This window comes from Gouania willdenowi, chromosome 4 (genome assembly GCF_900634775.1).
Source record: "Gouania willdenowi chromosome 4, fGouWil2.1, whole genome shotgun sequence".
Classification (NCBI taxonomy): domain Eukaryota; kingdom Metazoa; phylum Chordata; class Actinopteri; order Blenniiformes; family Gobiesocidae; genus Gouania; species Gouania willdenowi.
In genome coordinates, this window is record NC_041047.1 from 30838891 (window position 1) to 30852838 (window position 13948).

Consider the following 13948-nt stretch of genomic DNA (forward strand, 5'->3'; position numbering starts at 1 on the left):
GAAGCCTTGCTTCAACCTCAAAAGGTGAGCTATCGCACAGAAAAATGGGTCGGTTCCCATTTACTTCATGTACAGCATAAAAGGAAGCAACTGAAAAAGACGAAAACGTGGAACCAGAATGAAACAGACATGGGAAAAGACATTCACTCTATGTGATGTCTGTGTCAGAGAACGCTAGCCAGACATCTCTCACTCTCTGTGACGGGAGAGCAGCAGCACATTCCCCCTCTGTGGCTTCGTTTGGGAGAAATGCTTGATATCACTGCATCAAACTGTTTTTTTATGTTTTCTAAAGGACGTTTCCTTAATTTGAGACTTTTAGGGGTACAGTCCCCCATTGGTAAAGCTGAATTTGTACAACACTTACAACTTTTGAAAATGTCTGGTGTAAAAGCTCCTCTCTGAGTTACATCCATGGTTTTACCATTAGCACACGTGATATTTAAAATACACTGTCAACATTTTATGTAAATAGTTCATTATTTTCTTTGCCAAGCATTGATTTATTTGTTTTCTGGCAGCCGTGGATCAGAGGTATAGTGGGTCATCCAATAACCCACTCTACTTCTGCTCTATCCCAGTCATTGTTGTTGTGTCCTTGGGCAAGGCACATTGCCCACATTGATATGAATTAGTATGAATTGTGCATGAATGTTGATGGTATACAAAGGGGACGTAGGTGCAAATTGGCAGCCATAGCTGTCGCTAAAATGTAGCTTACCACCACTGGTATGACTGATGTGATTGACCGGCATGAATGAATAACACGCTTTGAGTCTCACTGAAAAAAAATGCTATATAAATCTGTTTGACTTTTAGCAGGATTTGGTCAAGGGTACCAAACGGATTTTGGCAAAATCTTACGCCATGGAAAATTCAGATCAAGAAACCGATTCTAAATCAGTTTGAAAAATTAATATCATTGCAAAATTAAAAAAAATCATATCTTGGTTCGTTATTGACTGATGAAATTTGACGTCACATTGGTTCCTTAATTACCCCACCAAGTTTCATCAACATCATATCTGGATTGCTTATTTAATAGTGATTTTCTGGGGAAAAAAATAGGTGTGCCTATACATTTGGAGATACTGTAACATTATAAAAGTAACTTTTGCCTAGTGCTCTCCCTAAAGGGCCCTTTTGGTTTTGTCACTGTCGTAAACACTCTGCACCCCCGAGGCAGCAGCTCGTCCCTCCCGCTTCAGTGAGACGGGCAGCGGGAGGTTTCCTAAACATACCGGGGCAAAAATGAAGCGGTTAATCTTGAATAAGCCTACATTCTGAGTGAACTCATCCTGTAACTCCGTTTGTTGATCATTTATACAGTAAAAACAGTGCTGTTTATGATAAGAGAAGTGATCAGCCAGCTGCGCAGACACACACACACGTTCCCTGGTCATGACAGAACTGAAGCGATGAAGTGACCAAAAAGCACTACTGTGTTCAAGCGACTCATCACGGGCGATTGAAATGACTGCAGTCGCGTTCGGTGTGAACGCACCTTTAGAGTGTATTGTTGGGCTGTTGTGAAGCAGTATGTGTTGTTGCGAGACCGAGAACAGCCCTGCAAGACTGCCACCGGATCGGAGACAGTAGGAGGGATGAAAGACCCCCCAATCACCCCATAAACACTTGTATTACCCTCAGAGAGACTACGAGGAGGATTTATTAAAGGGGACATATCATGGTTTTAAATCCTTCCTTTTTACATATAAATCATACAGTTGTGGTCTATATAAAGCGGAACTGCAATGCTTGGGTCTGAATTCCTCATTATTATAGCTCCACAGGCCCCTTTTCTACCCCTTTTCTGACGTGCTTCAGAGAGCAACTCGTTTTGGTGCGGTCTCTTTAAATGCAAATGAGACACTCCATACCCCGCCCCCTCTCCAGGTGACACTCGGTTCAGCTCCACCCTGCTCGGCCGTTTTTGTAGTTTGATAGAAGAGATACGGCTATGTAGCGGCACATAAACTTTTTATTCAGAGGTTATTTACAAAATGTCAACAAAAGAAGACTTGTCCATCCAGCCTTACATGTTTGAGCCAGAGTCGGACCCAGCGGAGCGAGATGAAAATGAAGATGATGAACCTGCAGAACCCTAACAAGTGAGCTAACACAAGCACCGAGCTAACGCTAGCGCCAAGCTAACGTCACGAAATGCATTTTAATACAGTCTTTTCAAAGACAAAAACGGCAAAATGAAATGACTAATGAAAACTTTAGACTTAAATCAAATCACGTAGGCCATATCATCAAGGATCTAAAACGAGCACACAGCGCTAACACAACACAAGACGGTGCAACTGCTAATGCTAACAAAACAATGACAGGGACGTCTTATCATCACACTTTTTAGCGTTATTTACAGCTTACCGAAGTGCTCTGTTCGTCGTCTCCAAAGATAAAAGGAATTGAACCCTCAATCAGACAAAGTCTTTCGGCAAATCCTTCTTTATACTGGCAGAGGTTGCTGAAGCAGTCATCCTTGAAGTGCTTCGTGCACACAAAAATGACCTTACCCACAGATGTGGGTACATTTCTATAAAAAATAAAACTCAACCAGGCACTTTGAAAAGGTTCTGATGCTGGGAGACGGTGTAATGAAGCGTGTGGGTTACTACAACCAACAACCCAACATTTTGACTTATCCTCTTGTAACTTCGGCATCCTTGAGCTTGGACTACAAAATAAAAGCGAGAAATAAAAATGGTGGATTGCTCGAAGTGAGTCGATGTCCTACTTTGGCAGTTCCGCTGCAAATACTGTGATGTAATAGTTCAAAAAACGTAATAGAGAATAGAAAAATCGAAACAGATTGAAAAATATGACCAAAACAGAATATAAAGATATCTACGGAGCAGCTGAAGAGACTAATTTGATTTTTTCTGTACTTCTAAGCACTCTAAATATACAACAAAATGCATTTAAGGGCTAAAAAAGTGGATTTAGCATGATATGTCCCCTTTAAGGTGAAAAAGTGACTTAGTTCTGCTTTAAAGTGTGAATGATCATGGTACCATAATCAGATCACTAATCCAGATAACTGCTATTTGCTGGCAAAATGTGTATTTTGCGCTTGGTGGCGCTTGGCTCTCTGATTGTTTTTCTTCAAATATCTTTTTAAAGGTTATAAAGGTTTTGAAAACTGCTCAGAAAATCACATTTATTCACATTTTTCCAGAAATCTCAAAGCTTTACGGTGAACAGGCTATGAGTCAACATAGAGGCCGTCTTACCTTTAGAACAGAAGCAGTGACCACACATCCAAAGATGACGAAATGAAACGCAAACATTTTTATCTGATCTGGCTTAAAACTGAAGCGTGTGAACTCAAGGAATGCTGTTGGCTCTCAGTGTCTGACACTGAATGGGCTCCTTTCCAGTCACCTGTCATTTACATCAGCGCACACCCTGTGGAATGTAGGTCGACCTGATATTCTGGTGCCACAGCTTTGGTGATTTGCATGAATCAACTTTAAATGATCAGTGTCGGAAAGGGCTCAGCTGTTTTATTTATGTCATTAATGATTGTTTTAGGGAACTTAGAGCATCAAAGTGCTGAGTCTGACTTAATTTGATGTGCTCAAGCTGAGGATTCACTATCACCCTCAGTCCTCGTTGGCCTTTGCTCACACTCAACTTTGAAGAAATTTGATCTGAAAAAGAACATGATATCACAGCCAAAATTAATTACCCATGGGCTGCTGACTGTTTGGGCTTCAAAGTCAGGAGAGTGAAGCACTGGTAATGTTGCTGATGGGTTATTTTACAGGCTCTTACGTCAATGAGCATGACTTGTTGTTTATATGAAAGGAGGACTGCTGCTGGATGAGGCAGACGCTACAGCTCTCGTCAGATTCACGGCCTGTGTCTGTGGAAAGTATTTTTGAAGACATATGAAATGGCTTTAGAGAACTTTTGCAATTTCCATGACATCTTGGAGGACCAGGTGACCACAGACAGATCTGCAGTTTTCCAAACAAAGAAGACGCTTCATACCTATTCGAGTGATTTGGCTTTAGGCAAGAGCAGAAGTCTGTTTCATTTTTACATCCCAGTGTCAGAGTACCTAGATGAAAGTCCGATACAGTTTGGCCAAATCAGCGCCATCCAGAGTGCTGCTGTTTCATCTGAAGAACCTTGCTCTGCATCTTCGTGTCTGCCCTACAGCCTTCCTTTTGCCTCCTCTCAGTCTGTGCCTCCTCCCTTCCCTATGTCTCATGGCACCACCACTTTGGCTTTCATCTTTCAAGGTGGCGTGCTGGCAGCGGCAGACACTCGTTCCAGTTGCTCTGGCCTCGTGGCCTGCCCGGCCTCCCAGAAAGTACTGCCCATCCACAGCCACCTGGTGGGCACAACCTCGGGCACATCTGCTGACTGTGCACTTTGGAAACGGATCTTGGCTCGAGAGCTTCGACTTTATCAACTTCGCCACGGCCGACGGCTGTCCACTGGCGGTGCAGCTAAATTGCTTTCACACATGCTTCACCCTTTTAAGGGAACCGAGCTGTGTGTGGCTGCCACCTTGTGTGGGTGGGATGGAGAGGAGAGGAATGATGGACGCCATGACCATCAAAAGAAAGAGATGGATTTCAGCAGCTGCGAAAAAACAAGTGAAATATGTGAAGAGGAAAAGTTTGTGAGTCCCACCAGTGAGCAACGCCTTGTCAGTGAGAAACCCAGCTGCTCTGGTCCCAGTTTGGTTTATGTGTGCAGTGATGGGACTCGCTTAAAGGGAACACTCTTCTCTGTCGGCTCTGGATCTCCTTATGCATACTCCATCCTGGACCAAGAAGTTCACTGGGGTCTGACGGTGAACAAGGCCGTGTCAGTAGCCCGAGAGGCTGTGTACCGAGCCACACACAGAGATGCATACTCAGGAAACTGTGTTGATGTTTTTCACGTCACCTCCAAAGGATGGACTCGCAGGAACCGGGAAGATCTGAAAGAGGAATATTACAGAGAAAAGGAAAGGCAAAAGCAAGAGGGAAGGGGAAGGAAACAGAAACAGGAGGCGACACTCTCAGTGAAGACATGAAACAATCAAAGGGAAAAGAGATGATCTAGCATTGGGAGTATGTTTCAGAGACACGGTGGCATCTTTGTGGCAGATCATAAAATAATGAACAGGACAAGCAGTCCTCCGGGCTATATCTCAAATGATTCTGGTTTGGATATAGTTACGGTAATAGCAGCTGAGATTTTGTTTGTGCTGATGATTTAATGTAGTCAAACGGCACACTGCAGGCTGACATTGTGATTTTCGAGGCTAAAACATTAGGAGTAATTTCAACAATGGTGGATAATTATTCCTAATTCCTGCATGTCGCAAAATGACATTACCCAAGTAGAAAATGGATAGTCCAAATTCCCATGTGTCTGGAGGTTAAAAATCATTACGCGGTAGACCAGAACCATTTGTAGAGTTAATTGTTTCAAATCAAAAAAGTGATTTGCGTGTGCCGTAAAACTGCTCTGAAGTTTATCTGACATGTCGATAAATCAGTCAATAAAATCTCACAGGAATTGTGTGTTTGTTTTGCTTAAGTGCTGTGGCAATAAATTGGACAATTTTGTAATTATCAAAGTGACAATGACTAACTTACCAGGTATCAGGAGAAAAACCCACCCTCATAGACATGCCTTGTCAAATTTCACTGAAAGAGGCCGAAGCATGGTGAGGAAAGTTTTCCAAGGCGTTGCTATCCAACGAATCAGAACAGCTTTACAGAATGCAGAATACATGTCGGCACAGCAGGAAGTTGCTTTTTAATGTGTATAAGTGTGTATTATATTGCATGTGGCAGAGGTTTAATGGCACACGTGTGAGGGTGGCCATGTGTTATTAATGGCACAAAATAAATTACAGGCAGAGATGCGTGACAGTGGTGGAGATGTGCATCAGTGGTAATGTTTGATTGACTGATGTTGAGAGTAATATGGAGAAAGGCCTCGCCTCTTTCACTATCCTCATCCATAATTCTTATCTTCGGAAGCTCATTAATGGGAAAAGTGTTGAGTGAGTGAAAAACAAAGAGTGACACCCGATTCAGTGTTAGCCATTTGAAAGAGCTGACTCCAACCTATAGTGTTGGGTTAAAAGCAGAAACACAGAAGGAAGTAAAAGATCAGAGGCTGGAACCAAAAGTTTGAGATTTAATATAGCAGCATCCCTTTTTTTTTGCTCCACCTCTTCAAAAAGCCTCTTTTCATTAGATTCAGTTCACTTCCAATTCAGCATCTGCTCTTCACTTTCCAGCAGAAACTCAATGACGTGTAGTCTCATCCGACCTTCTCAGTTACAACATCCGTCAGTCTTTTTTTTTTTTTTTCATTCTGTTCTTCTAAACAATCCTTTGATTCTCTGTGATCCCACAGCAGCAGCAGGTTTTTCTATTTGTAAATGTGTACCTGCGTGCTCTCCAACCGTCACAAACAAATATGATGATGGCTAGGCATGGTTTTCTATCTGCTCAGTAGCATGAATAAACCTCTTCACCCAGCACAATACAAAAGGATTTCAACAGCTTTGATTGAAATACTTTTTGTTCCCTTCATGATTTTATCACTGTGTAATCCTAAATGTTTCAGTGTCATCATCATGTATCTTATTCAGATGTTCTTTGTTATTCAAGAAAAAATGTGCATGGTTTTCAACAACTCAAATAAAGTTGGTAACTAGTGGAGGTCACACCTGTGTGACGTAGAGCTGATTATTTTATGAAAGGTGAACCATATAGTGAGAAAGTTAATAAGATCCAAAGCTTGATTGATCATTTTTGTTATTTATACCTGCTTTATTATGCACATGTTGGGTTACACATGGATCCCGTCTACCGTTTTTACTTGCTAATATTACATTTCTTATCCATTTTTCAGCACCTGCTGCTTCAGTCTATTGGGGGTTTTAAAATACATTTTTTCCACTTATATTTAACAACAAATAATCGTGATTCTGACCTGACTTCAAATAATAAAGGAAAACATTGCAAAACCACACTCTACAGTATATTCACTAACTTTGAATGACTAGTGAAGCTAGAACCATCATTTACACATTTTGATTTTCAATCAAGCAAAGATTCTGTTTTGAGTTTGTTTTATTTAATTATTTTTTTAATCATTTGGTAGATTTTTTTCTGTCTTTTAGTATATTATGTTATATTTTTTTGTAATTTTGTGTGTGTGTATTGTTGTTGTCAGATTGTATTTTTGTAATTGTCTTATTTGTTTTTCGAGTAATTTTGTGTATTTTCGCTATTTTTTTGTCATTGTGTGTGTTCTTTGGTTCATTTTGTGCATTTACAAAATTGGCCCCCGTTCCACCAGTTGCCCATGTCTTCTGTAGAGTATGTTTACTCTCAGGTGACTGCAGGGAGCCTTGGCCTCCAGCACCAATCGGACTGGGCTGATGATAACTGTTGGCTTTCTGCGTGTTATATTTGGGTGTTGGTCAGCAGATATGACTGTTCCCTATGTTACTTAATTGGCCTGCAGTTGGGGCTCAGATTGGCTCAACAGTGCTGGGTAAGTATTCCCTTTGGTTTGCTCACAGGCTTACACAATGACACAGGAACACGGACAATACCCAGTGAATACTACTGAGTTCCAGCAGAATATGCTGAATTACCTGGACACTCATGAACACCTCATGTTTTTTTTTTCTTCTCCAAGGTTTCCTGCACAGTGTAAAACATGCATGTTCATTCCTCTGTGATATCCATGTGAGTTCCTGTGAATCTGTCCAGCCTGGATGAGAATAGTTTGGTTTCATCTTTACCTGTGGACCCCTGCAGCCCTTGAGCTGGCCCCGATACTGCCTGTGTGCATCCTCTGCTTTGTATATATTCACCATATTAATATAATCAGTGTGCTTCATAATCTAAACAAAGACAACCAACTAAATAAAAATAATAGAAAAATATGAAATTGATAAGTGTTTGTGTGTGTGTGTGTGTGTGTGATGTACACTTGTGATGTATACACTTGTATGATCATAACCCTTGTAATAACAAATAACTTTTGGCTTTAAAATAAGGCAGTAACAGAGATTAAAAAAAAAAAAAACGTTAGGTTTACTTCACTAAATTTAGCCCTCAAAAAAATTCCTGGTGAGAACCCTGATCATCATCATCATCATCATCATCATCATCATCATCATCAGGAGTCCATTTTAAAAACAAAGACAATTAGTATTCACAAGATAGAAGCACATACCTATAAAACAGTTATTATAAAAGACAACATTACCAATGTGTCCACAAAGATGACAAGCAACACAGAGCGTTGACAGGGTCAACAGCTCGATGATGGAATTCTGAGAATTCCTCAATCGGATAAATGTAGACATCAGGTTTCTCATAAGAGCATGAAAAGTGTCCTCATGGAGTCGTTATAGGCAACGTGGAGCTTAAGAAAGCCAGCCTTTTTTTAAAAAAAAGAGAGAAGCATCTTAGGGCCATGTGCAATGCACTTAGGCACTTTAAGTTTGTTTTTTTGTTTTGTGAAAAGGGCAACTTAGGGCTATTTGCAATACACAGTGGCACTTTAAATAAGTTATTTTATTTTTTAGAAGATAATAAACTCAATAATGTAAATGTATTGTATGCACTCCTTCAACTGACCAACTCTGAGTATGTGGAAGTGAACTGCTTTTCTTTCCCCTGTCCTTTTCTTTGTCCTACAGCATTATTTTTCTCTGCTCGAGTTATCGTCAAAGGGGATAGCTTTTCTTAGAAAACGTTAAAGATAGTCATATATCTAATATCTTATATTCTGAAGTGATAATATTTTCTTATGTATACATCTAAGTCAGATTTAGGACATTTAGGAAAAGGTTGTGAGGTATAATGAGAACCAATCTGGCGGGGGATGTTGATGACTATGTTGTTTTTGACCTGAAAGATGATCTGAGGGTACAATCACTCTTATCAGAAAGGCCTTCACTCACGTTGGCTCAGTTAATCACTAATGGAAAATCTGGCGGGGGATGTTGATGACTGTCTTCTTGTTGTTAAAGTCATACCTGTCAAGTGTCCCGTATTTTTAATGTAACAATGATTAAAAAATGCCTTACTAAACTGAACGCCGTCACTAGCTTTACGAGAACTACCACGTGAAATGGCCTGGCTTCGTGGCAGTTCTCGCGATATTAGTGCCAACAGCGGCAACAAACCCGGAAACAACTCAGAAAAGAGATGATGAATGAAGACGTTCCGGTGAAAAAAAACAAAGATCTGGTGTAAATACGTTGTGAAATGTGACAAAGAGTTTATCTTCCTAAAGAGCAGCAGGATGTGATACAGTTGCACGTTCTGTTAGATTAATAACTGAGATTTTAACGTCTACCACAGAGGAAGGAACCACGTAAGTCACCATGAAAAATCAGCCAATCACAAGCGTCACAAATATAAACTCCTTTCAAAAAGTATTAAAGAATGTAAATTCTGCAACTCAGTGACGTGTCGTCAGGGTAGGCAAGGTAGGCAATTAGGTAGGTAATTTTTTTTTTTTTTTTTTTTTTTTTAAATTCTAAATTTTTTATTTGTCCATTTCCAATAGCCTACAGTACCTATAAGTTTGAAAGTGTCCGAATTTTGTGCATTTCATAGCCCAAATTACTAAACAGCGCTATTTCCTGGAACAGCTGCAGTCTTTTTTTTTTTTTTTTGCTCCGCTGTAAGGCAGAGGGAGGCCACGCCCCCTCCCAAAGGCACGTCGCTCCTCTGCCTCTGTTCTCATTGCGTGATTTTACGTGTTTGCGCATGCGCAGTCAGGTCCCCAATATGACATCCATTTACGCGTAAAGGCAGCATAGAGAGCTGCCTTTGCACGTAACTGCGCTATGCTAAATGCTATACGTAAGTTCACAGTACATTAGTGAATAGATGACACGTGACTACTGCTGCTACGTTCTCTAGCTAGTGGGCGGGATAACGCTACAGTCAGGATGACAACGCTAGAGATGATAGAGAAACTTTGTTTTGAGGAAAAATGACAGCTTTTAAAAGATAGAGACCAACACCTGAGCTACCAGAGCTTCAGCAAAGGTAAAGTCAGAACATGTTTCATACTTTTCTACAGTGAATGGTACAAAAGGAAGGATTGACTTTGTGGATGCTCCTCACTGAGGCTGTTCTAAGTTGTCATTTTTTCCGTGTTTCTGTGTTTAATGGTGTTTATGATGTTGATTTTGTTAGATGGCTAAATGCTTGTTCATGTGAATCTTGTTGGGTTTTTTCTTTCTTATTATGAATTTTATATTTTGATAAGCGCATTGAGATGACTTTGTTGGAAATTGCTTTATACAAATAAAATTGATTTGAATTGAATTAACACTTGACAGCAGAAACATATGAAATTGTCATTGGTGGTCTCGATTTGCAACGTGCCTACCCAACCCTAGTGGTCACGGCACGTCACTGCTGCAACTAATGTGTCTAATAAGTCATTAGTGAATACCAGAGAACCACATGAGTGAGCGTGAGAACTTATCAGAAAATACATAATAAAAATAAAATGTTAATGTCTAACTTAAAGACAAGCAACGTGAAATTAACAGTAAATATGCAACGTGTTGACTTGTATATGAACTGTAAGTATATTAAATAAACACATGTGCTTCATATACACATTTATGTTTTAATTTAGGCTGTTTTATAATTTAGGAATTAGGACTGGGCGATATATCGAGATTCAAGACGTATTGAGTTTTCTATTTTGGCGATATAGAAAACTATAATATTTCATATATATATTTATATAAATAATAGCTTATTATGTATCAAAATACTAGTTTTAGGAGTCGCTGCTTTTACTTCTCAGAACAGCATGTAAAGCTCAGTTAGATGGATTCATGAGTGCACATATTGATCAGCTGTTTGTTAATAAAGGTCGACCTACCAGATTCTAATCACATGATTGTGGTTGACAAGTGGCTATTTTAGATTTATTGTACACCTGTATTAAAATATAAGGGATACTGGAGCTTGGTTGGGCGGGTGGGACGGCTCGTAGTGGGCGCCAGAAAATTTCCCTTATTTACAAATCCAAAACTTGACAGGTATGGTTAAAGTCTCTGCTACGACTTACAGACAACAGCTGATACACAAAACATGTAATCAGAGGGAATGGACTGAGATGACGTTGTGGTTATTTAGTTTCTGTTGATAAGATGTTTACTATAGTAAATAATCTAAACACCACGCTACATGTTACATGTTTAGTTAAACTATGTTTACATGATCAGGTATTGTAATCCATTTATTAAGGCAGTCACTGTTGTATCCACAAATCAATGGAAATGAATCAGTGAAATACTATGCAGCTAATGGCTAATGACTTTGAAGTTAGTGGTTGCCAATAACTGTAGTCCTCCCAACTGGCATCAGCGACACTAAGTGTTCTACCTAAATCACATAAACCTATTACAGGACTATTGTCACACAGAGTACTGATATATCCTACTCAAGTAGAAGTATTGGTACTTGATTGAAATTATACTCAAGTACAAGTAAAAAGTAGCTGAATAAAATAGTACTCAAAGTAAAAGTTACTTTCATCCCCCACATTTATTTTTGGTAATAAATCTTGCCACGGTTCCCTTGCATACAGTAAACATCTCATGTATAAACTTAAAAAGGAAGAGACCAAATCTTGAACAATTGGAACTTAATTCATTTTCCACAAAGGCATCTGTATAAAATACAAGGTTTGTCAAAATGTACAATCCTTTTTAAAATGAAATAACACTCGTGAATTCAATTCAAAATCAAAATAAAAAATTCTCAGGCTCTAAGTATAGCTACTGTACATTTATAAACTCCAACACAGAAAATAACCTCCATTCAATGCATTACGTTTAATCTGGTTGTGATGCATTTGATTGTTGTCTGGTCATTTCATTTTTTTTTTGTAGTTTCACAATGTCTGTTGATCATTTTAAACAAATAATAATCATTTGCTCAGTAACAGTTGGGTGTAGAAATGTAACAAATGACTCTACTTTTAAAACACAAGTAAATTAAGTACAAGTAAAATTAGTGATTTAGAAAGATAGTTAAAAAAGAACAAGTACCCATAAAAGCAACTCAATTACAGTAACGTGAGTACTTGTAATCCATTACTTTCACCTCTGCCTGCTAATGACGACATTGGAAAAGCTCATTTCATTTAATTGCTATCTGACAACATAACGCATTTTACATATGTTCCTCTCTTCAAATAACAAATCCAACTTTTCAAAGTTTCATACATATTGGATCAGAGTGTTTTACAGAGGATTGGATTGTCCACAAAGATTAATGGTTTGATCTCACTGACATTCTACAACCAACCATCCACACGATCATTGGTCCCAGTGGAGGAGAGAGACTGATCCCATCTGCAACATCAGGTCTAAATGTAAGGGGTGACCTCCAAGACTGTAGAAATACTACTTCATCCATCCATCCATCCATCCATTCATCATCCATTTATCCATCCATCATCATCATCTATTCATTCATCCATCATCATCAATTCATTCATACAAACATCTATACTGTACATACATACATACATCATCCATTCATCCATCCATTTATCCATCCATCAACGTCCTTCATCATCATCATCATCATCATCATCTATTCATCCATCCATCATCATCAATTAATTCAGACAAACATCGACTGTATACATACGTCATCCATCCATCCATCCATCATCATCAATTCATTCATACAAACATCTATACTGTACATACATACATACATCATCCATTCATCCATCCATTCATCATCCACTTATCCATCCATCAACGTCCTTCATCATCATCATCCATCCATCATCATCCATCCGTCCACTATCCATCCGTCCACAACCCATCCATCTATTCATCCACCAATCCATACATTCAACCCATCTGTTCATGCACCTTTTGTCCATCCATCCATCTATTCATCCATCAGTCCATTTCTCCTTCCATCCATCCATCCATCCATCCGTCCGTCCGTCCATCCATACTCTGTTTATTTGGCCATCCATCATCCATCCATCCATCTATCCATTATTATTGTCGGCATCCAGAACAATTAAACAATGACATTTAATTACAGTAACAACAGCTCCTTTCAACGTGAAAAAATCCAACGAAAATACAAAAAAGGTCTAAAACAAAGGCCGTGTACAGGAATGTTTATAATATAGTGGGTGTGTAAAATACAGAGAAAAACTATAAATAGTTAAGTACTGAGAGTTCCTGGGAGTAGTGGAAATGGTTATATGGGGGGGGGGGGTTGTAGTGTGTGTGTGTGTGTCTGAGTGGTATAGATGGAGGTTAGGGGGTGTTATACTATAGGGGTGTGTGTGTGTGTGTGTATAAGTCTTGAGTGGTGGAAGCTGGTGAATTCTTCTATTTCTGGCCTTGGGGGAGCTATATGTGAGGGGTGGGGGTGGTGGGGGGTGTTTGCCCCTTGCCTTTCTTCCAAACATGAGTATGAATGTCTTGGGGCTGGACAATTTGGTCCCAATGATTTTTCTTACTGCTCATGCAAGATGGATAATTTGGTGTAATATTCTTCCTGGTATATAATCCCCTCCACTCACAACCTCCTTCATCTCAGCATCCAAGTATAGCAGAGAATAAAGACGATGTTTTTCTACCATACTGGCTTTAGTGCTGTACTGGCAGACTTTGAAGAACTCATGGAGCAAAATAATACTGAAGGGTTATAAAGGAACTCTCCTGGGCTGTGATTTTTAGTAAAGAGGGTATTTTTCTCCGACATCAGGCAGTTCTGTTCAGAGCTGAGTGGTATTCAGTGGTCACTATGCGTCAGAAATAGAAGGCTTTTAGGGTGACTACGTTCCTCACGGAGTAATGGATGGAAGAGGGGGGAGGGTGGGGGGATAGAGAGAGAGAGAGAGAGGGAGGGAGGGTGCATCCAGGCACAGACACCGG

At 39.6% G+C, this 13948-nt stretch overlaps 2 protein-coding genes across 2 annotated transcripts in view; one reads left to right on the forward strand and one right to left on the reverse strand.

Moving 5' to 3' along the window:
- LOC114461911 (protein sel-1 homolog 3) overlaps positions 1-3365 on the reverse strand; it is a 29432-nt gene extending 26067 nt beyond the window's left edge. Inside the window, exon 1 of the mRNA XM_028444405.1 lies at positions 3243-3365. Within this exon, the coding sequence (XP_028300206.1) occupies positions 3243-3299 (57 nt within the window). The 5' untranslated portion in view covers positions 3300-3365. The remainder of the gene's footprint in view (positions 1-3242) is intronic.
- A 454-nt stretch (positions 3366-3819) lies between these two features.
- On the forward strand, positions 3820-5532 carry psmb11b (proteasome 20S subunit beta 11b). Its single transcript, XM_028444863.1, has one exon. It carries the CDS (start codon positions 3908-3910, stop codon positions 5042-5044), a length of 1137 nt encoding a protein of 378 aa, XP_028300664.1. The 5' UTR covers positions 3820-3907; the 3' UTR covers positions 5045-5532.
- Positions 5533-13948: the final 8416 nt, after the last annotated feature.